This window comes from Mesoplodon bidens (assembly GCF_964165515.1).
Source record: "Mesoplodon bidens genome assembly, chromosome: 18".
NCBI classification, from domain to species: domain Eukaryota; kingdom Metazoa; phylum Chordata; class Mammalia; order Artiodactyla; family Ziphiidae; genus Mesoplodon; species Mesoplodon bidens.
Window position 1 is genome coordinate 44754374 of NC_138175.1, and position 19173 is coordinate 44773546.

Genomic DNA, 19173 nt, shown 5'->3' on the forward strand with positions numbered 1-19173 from the left:
CCCTTCTCTGCCTCGGACGCATGCAGTTCCTGGACTTCCCAGCAGAGGGAGACACCACCCCACCCCCAAGACCACCAGAAGGGTCTTAAGAGGAACATTGCAATCTTGAAATGTCTGGGCAAGAGATGTTATCTGACCGGACACAAAGACCCCCTTAGCTGGACTGGGATCCGCCCCCACCAGGCCTCCTCTTCTCTGTTTCTATCTCCCTCTGAACCTCCCGCTTCGACTGAGCCCCACCCTGACTGAGCCCCACTCTTTGCAGGGACTGGCCCCTCCTTGGTGGGAGTTGTAGGGAGACCCTGTCCTAGTCTAGGGCCTGGGATTGAGAAATTGCCCAAGGGACCCACATAAAGAAAGCGTGTAGCTGGGCGGGCTTTCCTTGCCCCACCCTTCCCCCTCCCTGCTGAGAAGTGGAGGGGGGTCCTTTCTCCCTGCCCCCAGCAGAGCCTTGACCTCAAAACCCCCTCTCCTTGTCCTGCACTCCACACTCCCCATGGTACCCTCTCCCTGGCCTGGCTCCTGCACCCTCCTCCCCGCCCCCGCAATGGTGTTGAGGGTCGCCTGGAGTCCAGCTGGTGGCCAGTGCAGAGCCACCCTAGGAAGGCCCTGCCCCTCCCCGTGACCCCAATCCTCCGCCAGCCACTCAAAGGCGCCTTGTTCTCCATCCAGCCCCCAGACAAAAGTCCCTCTGTCTAAAAAGGCGGAATTGGGGGGAGGGGGCACCCCAACGGGGAACAAGTGGGGACCTGCACAGACCCCAGCTGGAAGGAATGCCATGAGGAGGAGGGAAAGGAGAGGGAGGAGGGAGGGGAAGGGAGCCTTGCACAGTGCAATGGCCTTATCCGGGGTGAGAGGCAGCCCCTGCCCCAACACCCACTGCGGAGACATCTGGCTCCCAGCACCCTTGGGAAGAACCCAGGCTGGGAAGGTCTGCCTGGTGCTGGGAACCAGGTCCCAGTCTCCCTAGGCCATGATGGGCACGATAGGGGAGAGGTCATGGTCTACGGCCCAACAGCTCGCCCCGCCCCTTACACCCCCCCACCCCGTGCATCCCGTCCCCACCTCATGACCTTGGTCTTATCAGCATCTTCTGCTGACCCTCAAACTGTGTCAACAGCAACAAGTGGCCCGGAGGAGGACTTCAGATCTCCCGCAATGGCCACCCATCCCCCATCCAAGGACAACACACAATCTAAGTAAAAGAGATTAGATTATTACAACCAAAGCATGGCCTTCCCCCCACCGCCCCACCAGGCAGAGGCTCTGCCGTTAAAGACCTGAACCCCTCCTCCCTCCAGGTCCTTTTCTGAGGGGCAGGTGACTGGAGAAAGCCACCTCCCTGGATGCGAGGGGCAGAGCTCCAGCCCTCATCGTATTCTACTTCTGCCTGGCCTAAGGCTGCTGTGACCCTAGAGACCCCTGGGAGCTCCCTGCTGCTAGTGGTTGGGGGTTGGAACTGTCTCTTTAAGAGCAGGTGTGAGGTGAGAGAGCCCCTGAGCTTTAGGGAGTCAGACTAGTTCTCTACCTGCCCAGGTTTGCTTAGGGCGTGGAGGCTGCGGATAAAGGCAGGACTCAGGCTAAGCAGCCCTGCTCTCTCCCGGAACCTGAACCTCCGCACAGCCTGTGGAGCACGCAGGTGAGGGGCTGGGGCCCCCTCCCTCCAACCCCTTCTTGGCTCTGCCCGTCCCTCCACTGCTCTCTGCTAAAGACCCCTAGAACCTTCCATCTTCAAGGTCCTTTGCTGGGGGAGCAGATTAGAGAAAGCCCCCCTCCCCATCATTCTCCGCACGGGAGGCCGGGTGAGCCAGTTGGGGCGAGGGTAAGGCCCACAGATGGGATTGGGGTGTCTGTTAGACTGGTGGGTCTGGCTAGATCGGGGTTTCTGAGTAGAACAGAAGTATCTGGATCGGGAAGATCAGACTGGATGGATGGGTGGGTGACTAGGTGGACTCAGGGTGTCCGCATATTGGGAATATGTGGGTCCTGGAGACCTCTAGGGGAAGGGGCTGGTGGCTTCCTGGGGAAGCTGTAAAATGGGGAGGTGGCGCGGAGACTTCAGGGACACGAGGGAGTCATTTTGCTCAGGCCTGAAGGGCCTGGCCACCATCATGGAGAAATAGAGCGATAGTAGGGGGTGGACGGCGGAAAGTCCTCACACCAGCCCTGGGATCTCTGGGGCCAGGAACGAGCAGAGAGGGGTGGGCGCAGCCTCCGTCTGCAGGCTGCCTTTCTCTGCAAGGCTTCACACCGACTGTAGTCAGTTCTGGAGCTGCCCTGGGGCCTCTTCCAGTAACAGCCTGAACAGGGCAGGAGAGGGCAGATGCCTGGATGCCAGCTCCCAGCAGCCCACACCATGGGACAGTAGGGTGGAAATGTCGTGCAGGGGCTGGGGTACGGCTGAGACCACCCATCAGTGACCCTTGTGTTGGGGATGCTGGGAGATGCCTGGGGAGGGGGTGTATGGGGGTGTATGGAGCCCTCACCGGCCAGAGAGGCTTGGAGGCTCCCACGGAAAGAGGCTTAAGCACTGAGACTCTGAGTCCCGGGTGACAGTATAGAGCATTAAGCTGAATTCGCAGGGGTGACAGGGTTGCGACAGCAACGTGAGCTAATCATAGTGTCAACTTTGTCAAGCTGCGAAGATTACATGTGTGAACAAGCGCAAAGAGCTGAGAACAGTGCCTGGTGTGGGGTAAACATTCAATCAGCACCTGCTCTTATTACTAGTATTAGTTTGATTGTGGGGTGACAAAGCCTCACGTGTTCGCTTTAGACTACAGGTGGTCCTTCTACAGACCTGTGCCGGGAACCACTAGGCTGTCCTGCTCACATACACACTCCAGCTCTCCCCGCACTGCCCCAAATTTGGGGGTGGGGGTGCGGTCTTAAACGCCTTAGTAATGTTCCCCAAAGTTGCAGGCCCTTTTCCTGCCTGAATGCTCAAAGAAGTGAATGCTCAAATTAAAACTGTGAGTCTGGTATATGGGATGAACTGGGAAGCTAAGAAAGTTCCCAGGAAAGAAACTCAGGGAGGGGGTTACATAGAGGCCAGAGAGAGAGAGAGAGAGAGAGAGAGAGAGAGAGAGACAGGACGTGCTCTCCAGCTGTGGACAGGAGACAAAGCAGGGAATGTTAATGGGCTTTTTACCAGGCTTAGGGAGGGTATGTGTTTTGCCGTCTGTGAAATGGGGCCTATAACCAATGGCCTCCGGGATTCTTGGGGGATTACATGAGTGAAAACCCAGTAAGGTCATTTGGCAGTGCCCAGCACAGGGTGGATCTAAGTGTTAGCTCTTCCTATCAAGATTGGGACAATGTATGCTGTGGCAGTGGGGCAGGGGCTGGGGAGGGGATGAGGGACGCACAGGGGGACTGATACTGGACCAGGAAGGGGGCGGCGGAGTGTTCTTCATGCTGGGCAGGCCTACCTGGGGAAAGAGGAAGTGTTTGCTGCCAGAGGAGCTTGGTAGGGGTAGAGGCAGGACCAAGGACTGGGGTGGGATGCACAGGGGTGGGGCGGACGCAGGACGGTGGGGTGCGAGGAGGGTGGGGCAGAAGATGAGGCTGGGGCTGCCCTCTCCCTCCCCCTCCCCCCATCCTCTCTGAGTTCTCTCCTCCCCACATCCTGCCCAGAGAAACAAGAGGAGCCAGCTCAGTCCCCAGCCCTGGCCCAGCCCAAGTTCTGCGATGTCTGGGCAGGGCGGGCAGGCTCTGAGCTGTCTATGGGAGACACTCCCAGGAAGCAGGCCTCCTGCCACCTGGCTCCCAACACCCCATTTCCCAAAACACCCCAAGGCCCTGAGAGAGTCCTGAGTTAGGAACAGCCTCCGCAGAGCCAGATCTGGTTTAAATCCCGCTTCCTGGCAAGGTGACTTTGAGCACCCACTTTCACCTCTGGAGCCTCAGTTTCCACATCTGTAATATGGGGATAACAGCCGGTGGCACCTTCCTCATTTGGTTGCCAGGGCAATTCACTCAAAGCCTCAAGTCCACGTCCAGTGAGTTATTATTACTGCTCCCCCTTCAGGTCTTCGTTCTCACCCAGCCCCCACTGCACTTTCCGGCTCCTTCTTATCTCTCAGCCCAGCGGAGTTTCAAGGCCAGGCTTTCTGCCCTGGGGTGAGCTGTGTACCCTGGATAAGGAGCACATTAGCAGGGGATTGGGAACCAGAGGCATCCCGGTGGCCCTGCTAAAGCTGGACCTCCCCCCTAGATCCCTCCAGGCCAGCTCTCCAACATGCAAGAGGTGGCCCTGAGCCTGCTCGTCCTCCTGGCAGGTGAGTGCCCGTTCCTGGGCTGCCTTTCCCCTGACCCCCTCAGCTGGGTGGTGACCATGCTTGCGTGTGGCCCTCTCGTGCTTTCTGCCTCCCCTGTGGGGTGGTGAGTCTCAGGACAGCATCTCCTGGGATGTGGGAAGTGCCACACTGGTGATTTCAAGGAACACATAAAGGAGGACCTCTTACAGCAGAGGTTCACACAGCTCGCCATGCATGGTCTTGATGTCTCCTTGGTGATATCAAGAAGGCTCAGCCCTGGGCTACTGTGTCTTTAACACTTCTTAACACTTGATTACGAGAGGTAAGAGTTTCAAGGTTATGTGGCAAGTTACCAAAGCCCCTTGTGCCTCAGTTTTCCCATCTGGACAATAGTAGCACCTACTTATAGAGCCACTGTGAGGATTAAATGAGTTACTGTTTGCAAAGCACTTAGAAGAGCGCCTGGGACAGAGTAAGCACCATGTGTTTGTGCTTTAAATATAATTTTAAAATATGAGCCTCCCTTTAACAAAGAAAGAACAGAGCTAAGGCAGCCCACTGCTTCTAGCCAGAATTCAATCCTAGTCCTTTGCTTTCATTGTATCTGTTTTTATCCGTTACACTGGGCAAGACTGCCATTCCATTCAGGATAGTGATGTAAAGTTGCATTTTTTTTTTTTTTTTTTTTTTTGCGGTACGTGGGCCTCTCACTGTTGTGGCCTCTCCTGTTGCGGAGTACAGGCTCCAGACGCACAGGCTCAGTGGCCATGGCTCACGGGCCCAGCCGCTCTGCGGCATGTGGGATCTTCCCGGACCGGAGCACAAACCCGTGTCCCCTGCATCGGCAGGCGGACTCTCAACCACTGCGCCACCAGGGAAGCCCATAAAGTTGCATTTTTAAATAAAACATATTAAGTTTATAATTAGTAAGTCACTTTAAGGGGAATGGTGAGGGATGGGTGGGATGTGGACGTGGCAGAACCAGGTGATGAGGGCTGAGAATGCCTGGGAGCTGAAGCCACCTGTCATCTTGACAAGACCATCGCTCGTTTCTGCAGGGGGTGTGGATTAGCCAGGTGTCTGGAAACATCAGGCCAAAGGCTGGTTACGTGGCCCAAAGCCACCCAGGTGAAAACCTATTTCAGATGTGGGGCTGAGTCGGGGGAAACCCTCATTTCCAAGGTGGAACGTGCAGACAAGCTAGTTTGGGGTTGGACCCCGTGCCCGTGGGAGGTGGGGAACTGTCCATCAGGGGACCCTACGCTGAGGCCTGGAGCTCCAACGACCCTGTCCCCAGCTTTGCCGAGGCCAGCACCCCCATCTCTCTCCTAACCCGCTTCTCCCCACCAGGCCTGCCTGCCTTGGATGCCAACGACCCGGAAGGTGAGTCAGACCGACTCTTCCACCAGTCCCGCCCCCAAAGTCTCCCCCAGGACCCCTGCATCCCCACTCTTATCCTGGATTCATGTCCTATTTTTCTTTCCTTGCAGATAAAAACAGTCCTTTCTACTATGGTGAGAGCCTGTGCCCCTCCCTTTGCAGCCCCACCCACTCCTCAGACCGATTTCGTGCCAACGGTCCCACACAGGGTTGGGTGAGGGTCTGATGGGGGTGACCCAGGGGAGAGGATTGGGGCATTGAACAGTAAACACAGGGGATTAAGGGAACAAGGCATGCCAGCCTGGTCCTTAGAACCACCCCCATGTTTTCTTCCACGTTGCCCCATGCTCCCTCCCTCCCCTCCTCAGGCCTCTGATCAAATATGCCCCTTCAGCTGGGTCTTCCCTGGCCACTCTCCCTAAAAGAGCTGTCTTCTGGCTCTCCATCCCCTGGCCCTGCTTATTTGTCTTCAAACCGCTTCTCTCTACCTAACCCCACGTTAGATCTCTGTCGCTTGCTGTGTAGAGACTGGAAAGTGAGCGCGGGGGCTGGAGGGCTGTCTGTTCTCTCCACTGCTGTATCCCACATCAGGGGTGCCTAATGCATATTGTCAAGCGGTTCAGGGCTTGGATGAGGAGGGCACGGGCTGGCACCGAGGGCCCCCTCTGGGTTTCTCCTAGACTGGTTCAGCCTCCGTGTCGGCGGGCTCATCTTCGCAGCGGTTCTGTGCGCCATTGGCATCATCGTCCTCATGAGTGAGTGGAGCAGTGGCGGGGGAGCAGGCAGCGCAGGGCGGTGGGTGTCCTCCCCTGACATTCCCCTCTCTCCTAACAGGTGGGAAATGCAAATGCAAGTTCAGCCGGAAGCCCTGGTAAGATGGGTTCCAGGCAGTGTGCCTGCCTCATACTGGACAGACAGCTTTCAGGGGTAAAGAGCTAAATCTCGCAAAAAAAAAAAAAAGGCCAGGTTTCTGGGTCTTGCCCTGGAGAATTCCTGTTACTGAGATTTTCCAGGTTTATTCTTCAGAGCCATGAATCCTCAGAGGGCCTCCAATCATGAAATGCTTTGATCCCTGGGATGGTACAACTTTGTGGGAAAATAGCTAGGAAGCTATGTCGGGGCAAGCTGAGAATCCTCTAGCCTTGAGGGAGAGGATGAATGGGGGTGAACAGAGATCTCATCACTTTTCTTTCCCTAGCCACCATCCAGGGGATGCCCCACCTCTCATCACTTCAGGTAAGACAGGGACAGAATGGAGCTGACTGGGACACAGGGTATGAGGTGTGTGTGTGTGTGTGTGTGTGTGCATGCACCCTGGGGAGAAATAACCTGATCCACTCTCACAAGCTGACCCTGTCACCTCTCCCAGGCTCTGCCCATAACTGTTGAGGATGGATCAGCTGAAAGAGCACCGAGGGCCACTCTTTCCCCAAGTCCTGGCTCTGCACAGGAGCCTAAACTCCAGGATGGAATTCGCAGACCACCGGGCCAGGGCTCCATCTCATCTCTCACTGGAGGGGGTCTTTGTTCAATTTTCACTCTAAAATGATCTTGCCTCATGCCCAAGCAGCCTCGAAACTCCCTATGTGCGCGTTGGGGTTTTGGGGGGCCAGGCGAAGGTGGGTGCGCATGGGGGCCAGCATGGAAGCTGACAGCTGAATCTCTCCACTGGGACAAGCCCACAGGCCTGCTTCCTCATGACCTGGTGGACGGCATGGGGCCTGACCTCTGCCTCCGTGGCCATGGGAGCCACATCTGCCATTTAAAATGCTCTAGTAGCCACATGGGGGGACATTCTGAGAGTGAAAGGGAGCTCTAGCCAGATGGAATGCTGGGACACTCAGGTGGACAGTGGGACCATCCCAGGAAAACTAGGATGTGGGATCATCCTGTCACAACAGGAGTACCCAGATAGCTTATGATTATAATAGTGACCCTCCGACTCACCTCAGACCCCATTTTATTATAAAAGACCCTTCCTAACACTCAAATGTTCCTGTAAGACCTTTAAATTATTCCCCATGATACTCCTAATAACATATAATGGCCACATGGTGTGAGAACCTCCAACAAGCCCTAAACTCCCTTGAGACAGTCTCCAATACCCAATAAGACTTCCAAAATGTCCCCAAGAGCCATAAAATGCCTAAAATCCTTCAAAACAGCCCGAAGTATCTCCTACAATACATAAGACATGAGACCAACAATAAACCCGTGACCTGTCCCCTAATAATGCCCTTATATCCCTTGGACATCCCACTAGGTCCCCCACAATCATGAGCACACACTCCTTAGAAACCTCGTGAAAGCTCAACAAGGGCAGCCAAAATGTACCCTGGGACACCCCCCCGCCCACCCTGCTCCATAATACCGTTCCTGGGACACCAATCCTCCTCCCTCACCCCACCCCCATGCCACAGCAGACACCCTTTCCCAATGACCCCACAACAACCGGTGAGGCGGGTGCACAGCGCGTTTACTGAGCTCATACACTTTCTGTCCTCGCCCCTTTCACCGACCGAGGACGGGTACCTCGGACTCCTGGCAACAATTCTTAATTTCCCGCCTATTCCCTGCGCACGCGCAACAGGGAAGACACGCTGGGCTTCCGCCTCGGTAGCAGGCATGCGCACAAGCAGCAGAGGAAGTTAGCAAGCCCGGCAGGGAAAACTGCCGAGCTACTGATGACGTCATGGAGGCGGACACTAAAAGCGATTGGCTGGATTGCGTTTAGAAGGAAAAAGAAAGCTATCCTCTCCGTAGTACTTTTACAGGGAATAGGAGGGGTGAGAGTGGGTTGAGGGGAGCGCTTCCAGACCTCATGGACCTCTGCATGTTACCCACCCCCCATGATTTCTGTACTGGCTCCGTGTGGCTGTGCCCCAGCCTGAGCCCCCAAGTCATCCTTGGAGGGGGAGGGGTCATCTGCCCCCAGCCAAGATGTTGCTTAAGACTGGACGAGCAGCTCTTGCCTTGAACTTGGCCTGTGGTCAGTATCTCACAGGACCAGCAGTCACCTCTGAGTAGGGCCAGGAGTCCAGGCAATGGGGCATCCATAGGCCCAGGACTCCCCATGCCAGCCCTCTGCCAGCCGTGTCCAGGGTCCCTTCCAGTCTCAGGCACTGAGGTCTAACTCGTGATGCTGGTAGATCTGTGTGGGGCCCTTGAAGCAAGCGGCGAAGAGGAAGCGTCTGCCGGCCATGGTGATATGGGCAAAGGCACGGGGGGCCACCAAGGCTGGGGGCCCCAGCTCCTGCAGTGGCTCCAGGAGCCCCCTGTCAGGCTCAAGGCGGAAGACCTGGCTGAAGGCGAAGTCGCTGCCCAGGATAGCCAGCTGGTCCCTGGCGATGAGCAGTGGCTGGAAGACGTGGGCACCGCGAGAGGGAAGCTGCTGCAGCAGGCGAAACATGGAACCATCCCAGCGCATGACCTGCGGAGGGTGGCCGCTCATTAGGGCTGGGGTCCAAGAGGGCCAGGCCTGCCCATCAGTGGTCCTCTAGGCTTTGGAGGACTTGGAACAGCTTGGGAACAGAAGCCTGTAGGTCCCCAAACTCCCACAGCTTTCTTATCTTCATAAATGTCACCACCCAGCTGCTCAGGCCACTGACTTGGAGTCATTCTGAGCCCTTCTCTCTCCCACACACCCCACATAGAATCAGTCAGCCCTGGAATCTGTCAGTTTCACCTACGATGGTATTTATGTCTCTCATTTATTCTGGCCGCACTCCAGCCCAGCCACAGTCACCTCCCTCCTGGACCATCACACAGCCTCCTTCCTGGTCTCCCTGCTCCTGTCCCTGTGCCCACAGTCTGCTCCCCATGCAGACAACCCTGTGAACACCTGCGTCAGATCAGTGCCTTTTAGGCTCAGAGCCCTCCCGCTGGCTGTACGTCACTCCAGAGAGAGAGTGCTGGAGGGGGTGGGCTGTCAGCCCTGGGGCTTCAGGGTTTGATGGTTGTGATTAAATGCAGGTGCTGGGGTGTGTCGGAGTTTGGCGGTAGAATCTCGGGGCCAGCGTCAGTGTTGGGGGATGGGGAGTGGTTTAGGGTCAGCCAGCCTCGAGGGGTCACAGTCTTGGAGTCAGTGTTGGGGTGGGGTCAGAGCTCAAAGATCGGCACATTAGGAAGCTCAGCCGGTGAGGCGGGTCAGAGTTCAGAGGCCAGTGCGCAAGGTGGGGTCAGTGCTGAAAGGCCAGCCCTGAGTGGGTGTCTGCTGATGCAGGTCAGGCCCGGCCTGTGCCTGCCCCACGGGACTGGGCTCAGCCTCACCATGGAGTCCCCGATGTAGCGTGTCAGGCACAGGAACACATCTCCGCTGGCCTGGAAGTGGCGTGTGGCATAGACGTCCTCGGCCTCGGGGATGTCCGTGCGCCTCTCGAAGCGGCCCCCAAACCAGTGGAAGAGCACAGGCCGCTGCGAGGCGGAGGCTAGCAGCAAATGGGGCCGGCCGTCCAGCTCGAGGGCCTCGGCATCCGTGTCCCGGTGCCAGGCGTGCAGGCTCTGGCGTGGGTAGAAGCCGGGCCCGTCCCGGCACAGCAGCGTGGTGCTGCCCGCCTTGGAGGCGTCGGCCACCACGAAGCAGGGCTGCCCGTCCAGCCACAGGAGCTCGGCATCATTGGGCCGCAGCAGCCGCCGTGGAGCCAGGGCCTGCAGCGGGGCCAGGCGCAGGTCGGGGCCAGGCCGGGCCCACAGCTGCGAGCCTCCCCACAGGCGGGCGGCCAGCACAAAGAGGCGCGGGCCCAGCACCAGCGGCTTGCAGGACACCACCGAGGGTGCTGTGGGGAGGCGGGGAGCAGGGCGCCTGTCAGACGAACTGGGCAGGCTACCTGGCAGGTGGGAGGATGGGAGTGGGCTTACCAGACAGCTCTTCATCCTGCCGGAAGCGCTGCAGGCTGTAGTCCCAGGTCAGGATCAGGCAGCGGCCGGCAAAGGGCTGTGCCAGGACGACGTGGGGCTCCCCTTGGTAGGAGAAAGCCTCTACGCCCAGCGCTGACTCGCCGACCGTCTGGAACCAGGACAGCTCTGGGAGGGGGTGCAGCAGGGAGGGGAGAGAGTCAGGCAAGCCAGGGGCACCCCACGGGTCCTCATCACTGAGCCCCGCTTTGCACACCTCTGACGTGAGGACCACCACGGTGTTGACCTTGTAGGGACATACAGTGGAATCTTTTTACCTATGGACGTATTAACTCACAACAACATGGCGGTACTCTATTTTCTAAGCTGCGTGGCATCATCAAATAGTTGCTTAGAAGTAGCATATTTATTCATTCATTTAATTTCACAAGATCCCTGTGGGTTATGTTCTGTTATTATATCCACTTTATAGATGAGGAAACTGAGGCTAAGAGGCACAGGCAGCCAGCTGTCCAGCCAAATCCATCCTTCCCATCTTCCATGAGATAGGATAGCAGCTGGGCACAAAGCCGCCCAGCCAGAGGCCACATGAGCCCAGCACTCCCCCTATGCTGCCCCCCCGGCCTCTGAGGTCCGGTGTGGCCATGACCAGACCAAGTTCCTAATGGAACAAAAGCAGAGTGATGGTTGTAGTGCTTGCCTTGCTTGTAGGAAGATGGCTCATCCTGGACTTGGCCCTTTCCCCTTCTCCTTGTGAACTGGCATACGGATGGGGCCACAGCTCGGTTTCAGCTGTGGAAAGCAGGATAACACCCAGGGGCTGCCCCACCCACCTGGACTGCTCAACTCAGGCCCTTCTGTTTTCTTTAATTCATGGTATTTACAGCCTCTTTGTTACAGCAACTTAGCCTTTTGGGTAATGGTGCACCCAGATTGCCCAGTGTGGTGGCGGTGGAGCCCGGTGGTGGACTCCAGTTTACAATACTTCACTCTACATGCCAGGCCCTACTCCTAGGGACCAGGGTTGAAGCAATGAACCAAACCACTAAGCATACCCATCCAAAGGGGATCTTTTAAAAATGGCCATCAAATCATGTCACTCCCTGCTCAAAACCCTCCATGGCTTCCCACAGCCCTCTGGATAAAGTCCACCTTGTTCTCTGTGGCTTTCAAAGTCCTGCAGAGTGAGGCCCCTGCACCTTCCACCTCATCTGTGTCCTTCCCTTCCTCACTCCCGCAAGCCAGACGTGCCTGCCTTTGATCCTCATTCAGGACAAGCTCTGTGCTGCCTTGGGGGTCACTGCACATGTGGGCCCCTTCCTCTGTATTCCACTCAGCTGCATCCACATCTAGTGCTACCTCTTCAGAGAAGCCTTCTCCGATGCCCCAGGCATGGCAGGACCACTCCCTAAACTCTCTGATCACCCCCTGTGTTTATCACAATGTGTACCATACAGTTATTGGTGCAATGTTTTATTTAATGTCTGTCTCCCCACCCCCAGGACTGTGACCCCTTGGGGCCAAGGCCAAGGCCAAAGCCCAGGGTTATCTTGGTCACCACAGTGTGCCCATCGCCTCTCACAGGGATGGGCACCGAGTGGACCTCAGCGACTGTTCGTTGAATAATGGAATGAAGAGTGACTAAGTTAAACTCCCTTGTTCTATGAATCCCAAAGACCAAAAACATGTCTTACGCTTTGAAGATGACGATGTTAGTAATGGTCTTCAGGTTTGAACTCAAATGTCCACTCCTTTCTGACCCTCCAGCTGTGCCTGGCCCCCGCTATGGCTCTGGGCTCCCGTAGCTCCATCCCGGCCCTGACCCCTCTGTGCTTCCCCCATCCCAGGCCTGATCATTTTGGGCCATCCCCCTCTGCTTGCCTCTGGCTGTGGGCTCTGTGAGGGCGAGACCCAGGACTGGCTTCATCACTGCTGTGCTCTCTGCTTTGCCCAGTACCCATAAAGGTACCAAAATATATTTGTGGAAAAGCAAAATGATCATAGGAAGTATTTTTTAAATGGTCGATTTTATATCAATAACAACAACGACAAGAATGAACATTTATGGGGGCCTCCCCTCCCAGGCCCTGCACCAAGTACATCACTGAAGTCTCACCGCAGCCCTATGTCACTGTTTATTACCCCTATTTACAGATAAGAAAACTGAGGCTCAGGGAGGTGATGCTGCTTGCTCAGAAGACTCACAGCCAGGAAATGGCAGAGCAGGGAGGGAGGTGAGCCCCTCAGCCCTGGCAGCCGTTCCCCAATCTCCCACCTTCTTCCGGGAACACCTGCTGTCCCTCCCACCCCACCGGGAAAGCCCCCACCTATGGCTCTGCACTTGAACGTCTTGGGGTCGAGGTGGTGGAGCTGCATGTGGGCCAGGGCGGCGGGGCCGGCACAGGCCCCAGTCCCCACGCTGGCGTTCACGGTGGGTATCCACTGCAGCAGCCAGAGGACACGGCAGTCACACTGGAACGGGTTCCCGCGGAGGTCCCTGGGGCAAGAGGCCGGGGAGGGGCTGCGACCCGGATTCCACTCCCTGGGGGCCACGCTCCCCACCCCTCCCCAGGCAAGGTTTCAGGATAGGGCCCCCAAGTGGTGTGGAAAATATGTAGGAACCATCACAGTCATACTCATTTGTGCCAACCAAGAGTGGGCACAGATGTCCCCTTCCCCCACCCAAACATTCCCAGATCCCCCCACCCTCCCAGCCCCCTTGAGCCTCACACGTGAGTCAGGGTCTCCAGGCCTCGGAACAGGAATCTGGGGAGGGTCTCGAGATGGTTATTGGCCAGGCTTCTGGTGGAGGGAGAGAAGGAGAAACCATCAGCAGCTCCCAGGATACGCTGTGTGCCTGGGTGTTGGGTGCGGGGTGCCTGTCAGGGAGGGCTGGGGAGATGGAGGCACGCACAGGTGTGTGAGTGAGCGGAGTCCTCTGAGAGCGTTCTTAGAGATGGAGCCAATCTCATTGTCTTCGATAAAGCTGTGGAGGGAAGATGGGGTCAGGGGGCGGCCCTTGGTTCCCTGTTGTGGCCCTACAGTGCTTGGGGAACTCACCCCATGGAAGCCATAGGCCACTGGAATGTGCCGAATTCTCCCCCAACAGCTTGCATAATCCCAGAGAAAACCTCCCAGGAACCTCTCCTCATCAAGGTCCCAGCCTACAGTTTCAGGACCCAAGAACCTGACCCTATGGTCATTGCCAGCCTCACCGTGAACACTGCCACCACCATCACCACCACTGCTGCTATGATCACCAGCACCAGCACTGGCACCAATATTACCACCCATACCTCCACCATCATCCATCATGCCCAGTGCCTCTACCATCGTCATCAACCCCAGTACCAATAACTGCCGTCATCACCAACAATGTACCATGTCACCACTGTCACCAATACCATCACCACCCATTCCCATAGTCAATACCAACACCAACACCAACACCATCGTTACCAAACCCACACCAGCAACACTGATAAGAATCACCAAGAACACAGCCTTTGTGATCAATACCAAAACCATTGCCACCATTATCACAACCTTCAGCACTAGCACCAGCACTGCCAACACCAGAAACATCACCTTTACCCCCAGCACTCACATCATCACCCATCAGCACCACTACTGCCACAATTTCCATACATACAAACATCTCCACCGTCACCACCAAACCCCATACCAACAACATTGCCATTACACCAACACCAACATCCTACCCAAAACCATCACCAACACCAACACCAATACCAACACAATAATTACCAATGCCCAGAATACTGATAATTATCACTAACACCAACCCTTCAAACTTCATCATCCATACCACCAATAGCACCATCACCGTTGGGTCCACCATTTTTATCAAAATCATCCCCACTCCACCATCCTCAATAATGGCACCACTTCCCTGTGAGCAACTGCAACAGGATCACCACCACCACCGTTATCATCACCACCAGCACCAGCACTAATGCTGGCATAGTCATACTGTCATCACCACCATTACCATCAGTACCACCATCACCATCTAACTCAGAAGAGTTTCCTCTTAATTTGAAACATTTCCCTGTCTCTGGCCTCTCTGTAACCTCCCTGGGCTCCTGAAAGTCAGGTAGGACCAGAAACAGTCATGGGTCATCCAGGCCTTTTGTGAATCTTGAAACAGAGAGGGCAGTTGAGCAGAAGCCCCAACCCCACTCAAGAGGCCAGGCCTCTTGCCCCCTCCAGACGGTCCCTTGTGCAGACACTTCCTCCCCAGGGCGACAAGCCCCTATCTCCCCCACTCTAGGAGACACAGAGGGGCTCCGCCTTCCTCTCCCTGGCCCCCATTCCTGCCCCCATCTCCTGGCCTCACTCACAGGTACTGCAGGTGGGACAGGCCCGCAAACGCATCGTCCTCGATCACGGAGAAGGAGTTGGATGTGAAGAGGCTGGCAAGGAAGTTAGAAAGACATTTTTCCAGGGTTGCTGCTCCCTACCTGACACGTTAACCTTGCCCCCTCCCAACCCCAGCCCAAGTGGGCACGGTCACACACACATACGCATGCCACGTGAGTATGTGCGTGACACGGATGCTTTCATGGACATGCACATACACGTATGTGTGCACACTCCCCCACGCGCATGTGCACGGACACCCCCTCCCTCAGGTGGCCGTCGCTAAGCCGGGCCCCACTCACAGCAGGTGCAGTGACGGTACCCTCAGGAAGCTGCCGGCCTTCAGCTGGGTGACTCCAGTCCTCACGAGTGAGCTGGGGATGTGGGCAATGGTGGGCGAGGAGAAGACTGCTCCAGTGTGCCAGTCCCATCCCAGAGCTGTCTCCTGTGTCCAGGGGTGGGGCGGAGGGGACCCTGGCATGCCACCTGACCCTGGGTGTATTTCCCCTACATCCCAGGGGAGACAGGCATTTGCTCTCCTCGCTTGGCAAGGATCCTGGCAGCGCTCAGCCCACCCCACGGCTCTCCCTCTTCCCAGGCCCCCATGCTGACCCTGCCCTTTGGAATTTCCCTCCGGCTCCTTTCCAAATCCCAGCAGCCCCCTTTCAGGCCTCCCGACATCCTTTGCTGTCCCCCTCCCAAGATCCTGATGGGTCCCTGTTTCCTTGGGGAGTCAGCACCCTGCCCCCCAGCTCCTGGGGTCCCAGGACTCCCATCCGCAGCCTCAGGCCTCCAGAGGGCCGGACACTCACAGCGACAGCAGGGTCGGGGAGAAGCTCTCGGGCAGGTCCGGGGAGCCCTCACAGAGGGCACTGTCTTTAGAGCAGGAGCAACTCAGAGGACACTTTCCCTTTGGGGGTCTCCAGGCCTCCCCCACGCCCACCCCAGCCAGCAGCAGCAGCAGCAGAATTCCTGCCCCTCCCATGCCCCCTGACCTCCGCCGAGGCACCGGCTTCTCTTTGCCCACCCAGCTTGGCCCAGGTCGCGGCCACTACATCTCCCATGCCAGGTGACCCTCCATGCCACCCGCTGGCACGCTCTGCCCTGGCTTCTCTCTCCTCTTTCTTGGTCTCTCCTCAGTCTGTTTTTCTTCCTGTATCTCTTTGGTGTCTAATTTTCTGTTTATTTCTCTTTCCCTGTCTTTCTGTCTCTCTCCCTTTTTATACTTCTGACTCTGTGAGTTAGTCTGCTTCCCACTCTCTATTTCTATCTGAATTGTCTCTCTGTCTCTGTTTCTCTTTTTCTCTTTCTGTCTGTCTCCTTCTGTCTGTTGGCCTCTCTTTCTGTGTGTGTCTGAATGTGTGTGTGTGTGTGTGTGTGTGTGTGTGTGTCTCCCTCTGTCTGGTGTCTTTATTTCTGTCTCCCTACCCCCCCTTTCCAGCTCCCTGGAAGTTTCTTCCCCTCCTCCCACGTCCCTTCTCCCAGGAGGTTTGGGAAAGGGACTTGCTGGGCACCGGGTGCTCCAGGCAAAGCAGGGCGAGAAGGAGGAGGACGTCAGAGGCCATAGGAAGAGCAGCCCTGGGGAAGGGGCCAGAGGGCCATGGGAGGGGAGGGGCCACGGAGCGTCGGAGCTGCCCTTGCCCTCCTGGCCAGCCCCCTCCCCAGATTCCCCACTCCACCCCACTCACGGAGTGTGAGGAGGCTGTCACCAGGGTGGGGACCGGATGGCTCTGCAGGCAGGAGGCGGGTGGGAGGAGAGACCACCAAGGGCTGGAGGCGCGGTGGCCACTCCCAGACAGCCCCCTCCCCTGGCTCCAGTAGGGCTGGGTGGGCACTGGCACCCGGGCTTGGAGGGACCAGCTCAGGTCCAGCTGCTCCCTCTGGTGGCGACACTCAGCAGGGCAGCCGCCCTGCCCCAAACCCACAACCTCTCTTGCCTGAAATTAACTCCTTGAGTACCCACCACTCACTTAGGGGTAGGGAGCCAACCAAAGGGAAAAAGGATGATAATGATGCCATCCCCTTCCTTCAGCACTGACTCTGTACCACGCCGTGTCCTACAAGTTCATCTATTAGCTTGTGCTGACCTCACTACAGCCCTCCGAGGCTGATACTATCGTATGGCTATTTTACAGATGGAAATACTGAAGAGAGGGGTCAAGTCATTTGAGATCTGGGTTATCTAGCTGGGGCAGAGCCAGGACTCAAGCCCAGGCAGCTGGCTGCACAGCCTCCCAGTATGATTTTGCATTCCTCCTTTGGAGATCAGAACCCATGGATATTGGCTGTTTTCATTTGGACTAAGCTTTTAGCAGTTTGGATAGATTCTGTTCATTAAATAAGAAAAATACATAAATGATATTACCCAATCTGAAGTAGTAGTAATAATACTCACTGAGCCCTTACGATGCATCAGTCTTGACATGAATTTACTCAGTCCTCACAACAAACCCTTGAGGTGGGTAGTATTATTAACCCCCACTTTACAGATGGGAAAACTAAGGCATGAGGAGAACACACAGCCTCTTTTGGCACTGCTGCACACACCCAGAACACTTGGAGGACAAGGGGCCTAACAGCACCAGCTAGGGGTCACTGGTCACGAAGCAGGGCACGGGGTGGGCCTGGCACGCAGGCTAGTCGGGGCTTTGGAGGGCACTGGGCAAAGCTGTGGGCAGATGAGGCCCAGTCAGCATTGGGTCAGCTTCGGGTCGGCATACTCAGAACTGTTCCACTAACGCCTTTCACAGAAAAGTAGAAATGTGTGTCTTACTGGTAAAGCATAAATTATTAAACTTGAATTTTTTTTTTTTTTTTTGCGGTACGTGGGCCTCTCACTGTTGTGGCCTCTCCGTTGCGGAGCACAGGCTCCGGACGCACAGGCCCAGTGGCCATGGCTCACGGGCCCAGCCGCTCCGCGGCATGTGGGATCCTCCCGGACCGGGGCACGAACCTGTGTCCCCTGCATCGGCAGGCGGACTCTCAACCACTGCGCCACCAGGGAAGCCCTAAACTTGAATATTTTAAAAAAGTATTAAAAGTGACCCCCCCCGACACTAGGTGGGGTCACTCAGATCTGGGTCCCTGATCCTCAGTTTGCCCATCTGTCAAATGGGGCAATCGTGTCACCCACTTCTCAGATGTGTAGAGAATTCCTCCTCTATCCGAGAGGATAGAGAGTGTTCAGAGCAGGGTGGGCACCCCACAGCTTGGGGTGGATTCTGGACCCAAGTGCTTGTCCTGCACCTGAACATCTCTGTGATTTGAGCAAGGCCCTTCAGGTCTCTGTTACCTCAGCCATAAAGCAGGGATGATAAACTTCTTTACAGGGTCTTTGAAAAAGATAGATAAAGAGCTTAGGGCCAGGGACACCGAGGGGAGACAGATGGGCCTAAATTCATACTCACAGAGTGTTCAGCCCAGCAGCGTTCTCCCTCCTGTTTATGATAAGAATGACAAAGATGATGATGGTGACAGCTTACTTTTTTTTTTTTTGATCACTTACTTTGTTCTCAATATTTCCCATGGATCATTTCAGATAATCATCCCGACCTCCCTCTGAGTTGAATAGTATTATCATCTCCATTTTACAGGAGAAACTGAGCCACAGAGAGGTTAAGTCATTGGCCCATCACCGAGCCCGTAAATGGCTGGGCCTCTCCACTCTGGAGCAGCTGGCCCTGTGAGGGGAGGGAGCCCAGCACTGGCTAGAGCTAGCCAGGTGCCCCTCTCCCTGCTGGCCCCCCTTGCTGCTCTGTCATCCCTCCCCAGGGCTACATAAATATTAGGGTTATCATTAACCAGGGACTGCTGGTGACTCTGGGGTATAGGGCCACAAGGGGCAGAGGCTCACGAGGGACACTTTTGAAGCTGCTGGGGTCCTCTGAGACCACATGCACATGCGCGCGTGTGCGCGCGTGTGTATGTGTGTGCGCGTGTGTATGTGTGTGTGTGTGTCAGGGCCACCTGTGCCTGGGTATGAGCACGTCTACCTGCTCCTGATCTGTGTCCTGCAGAGTGTGGTATCTGGGCCCAGGTCTCCTTCAGGTGGGGGCAGTTTCTGTCCTTAACCACCAGAGGGACCTTGGGAGAATTATCTCCACTTTGCTAAACCTTGGTTTGCAGATATCTAAAATGGAGTTAATAATAAGAAAACGTCAGGGGGACTTCCCTGGTGGTACAGTGCTTAAGACTCTGAGCTCCCAATGCAGGGGGCCCAGATTCGACCCTTGGTCAGGGAACTAGATCCCACATGCATGCCGCAACTAAGAGTTTGTATGCCACAACTAAGCAGCCC

General features: G+C 56.2%; 2 protein-coding genes across 2 annotated transcripts; one reads left to right on the forward strand and one right to left on the reverse strand.

Moving 5' to 3' along the window:
* The first annotated feature begins 1437 nt into the window (after window positions 1-1437).
* FXYD3 (FXYD domain containing ion transport regulator 3) lies at window positions 1438-7196 on the forward strand. The gene is made up of 8 exons (XM_081216836.1): window positions 1438-1639; window positions 4217-4280; window positions 5610-5642; window positions 5750-5773; window positions 6320-6394; window positions 6474-6510; window positions 6838-6875; window positions 7009-7196. The coding sequence occupies exons 2-8, from the start codon at window positions 4241-4243 to the stop codon at window positions 7026-7028; spliced, it is 267 nt and encodes an 88-aa protein (XP_081072962.1). The 5' UTR covers window positions 1438-1639; window positions 4217-4240; the 3' UTR covers window positions 7029-7196.
* A 1558-nt stretch (window positions 7197-8754) lies between these two features.
* LGI4 (leucine rich repeat LGI family member 4) lies at window positions 8755-15938 on the reverse strand (the record flags this gene model as incomplete). Its single annotated transcript, XM_081216359.1, has 9 exons — window positions 15689-15938; window positions 15179-15250; window positions 14858-14929; window positions 13408-13479; window positions 13224-13295; window positions 12821-12990; window positions 10497-10661; window positions 9909-10414; window positions 8755-9069 (listed from the first exon to the last, which is right to left on the reverse strand). Exons 1-9 carry the CDS (start codon window positions 15859-15861, stop codon window positions 8755-8757), a joined length of 1617 nt encoding a protein of 538 aa, XP_081072485.1. The 5' UTR covers window positions 15862-15938.
* Between the last annotated feature and the right edge of the window lie 3235 nt (window positions 15939-19173).

Bases quoted from the DNA above. Each gene is read 5' to 3' on its own strand.
- FXYD3 (XM_081216836.1), top strand. From the start codon at position 4,241: ATGCAAGAGGTGGCCCTGAGCCTGCTCGTCCTCCTGGCAG. The intron at 5,774-6,319 runs GTGAGAGCCTGT...GGTTTCTCCTAG, and splicing joins AAACAGTCCTTTCTACTATG to ACTGGTTCAGCCTCCGTGTC. The intron at 6,876-7,008 runs GTAAGACAGGGA...CACCTCTCCCAG, and splicing joins CCCACCTCTCATCACTTCAG to GCTCTGCCCATAACTGTTGA.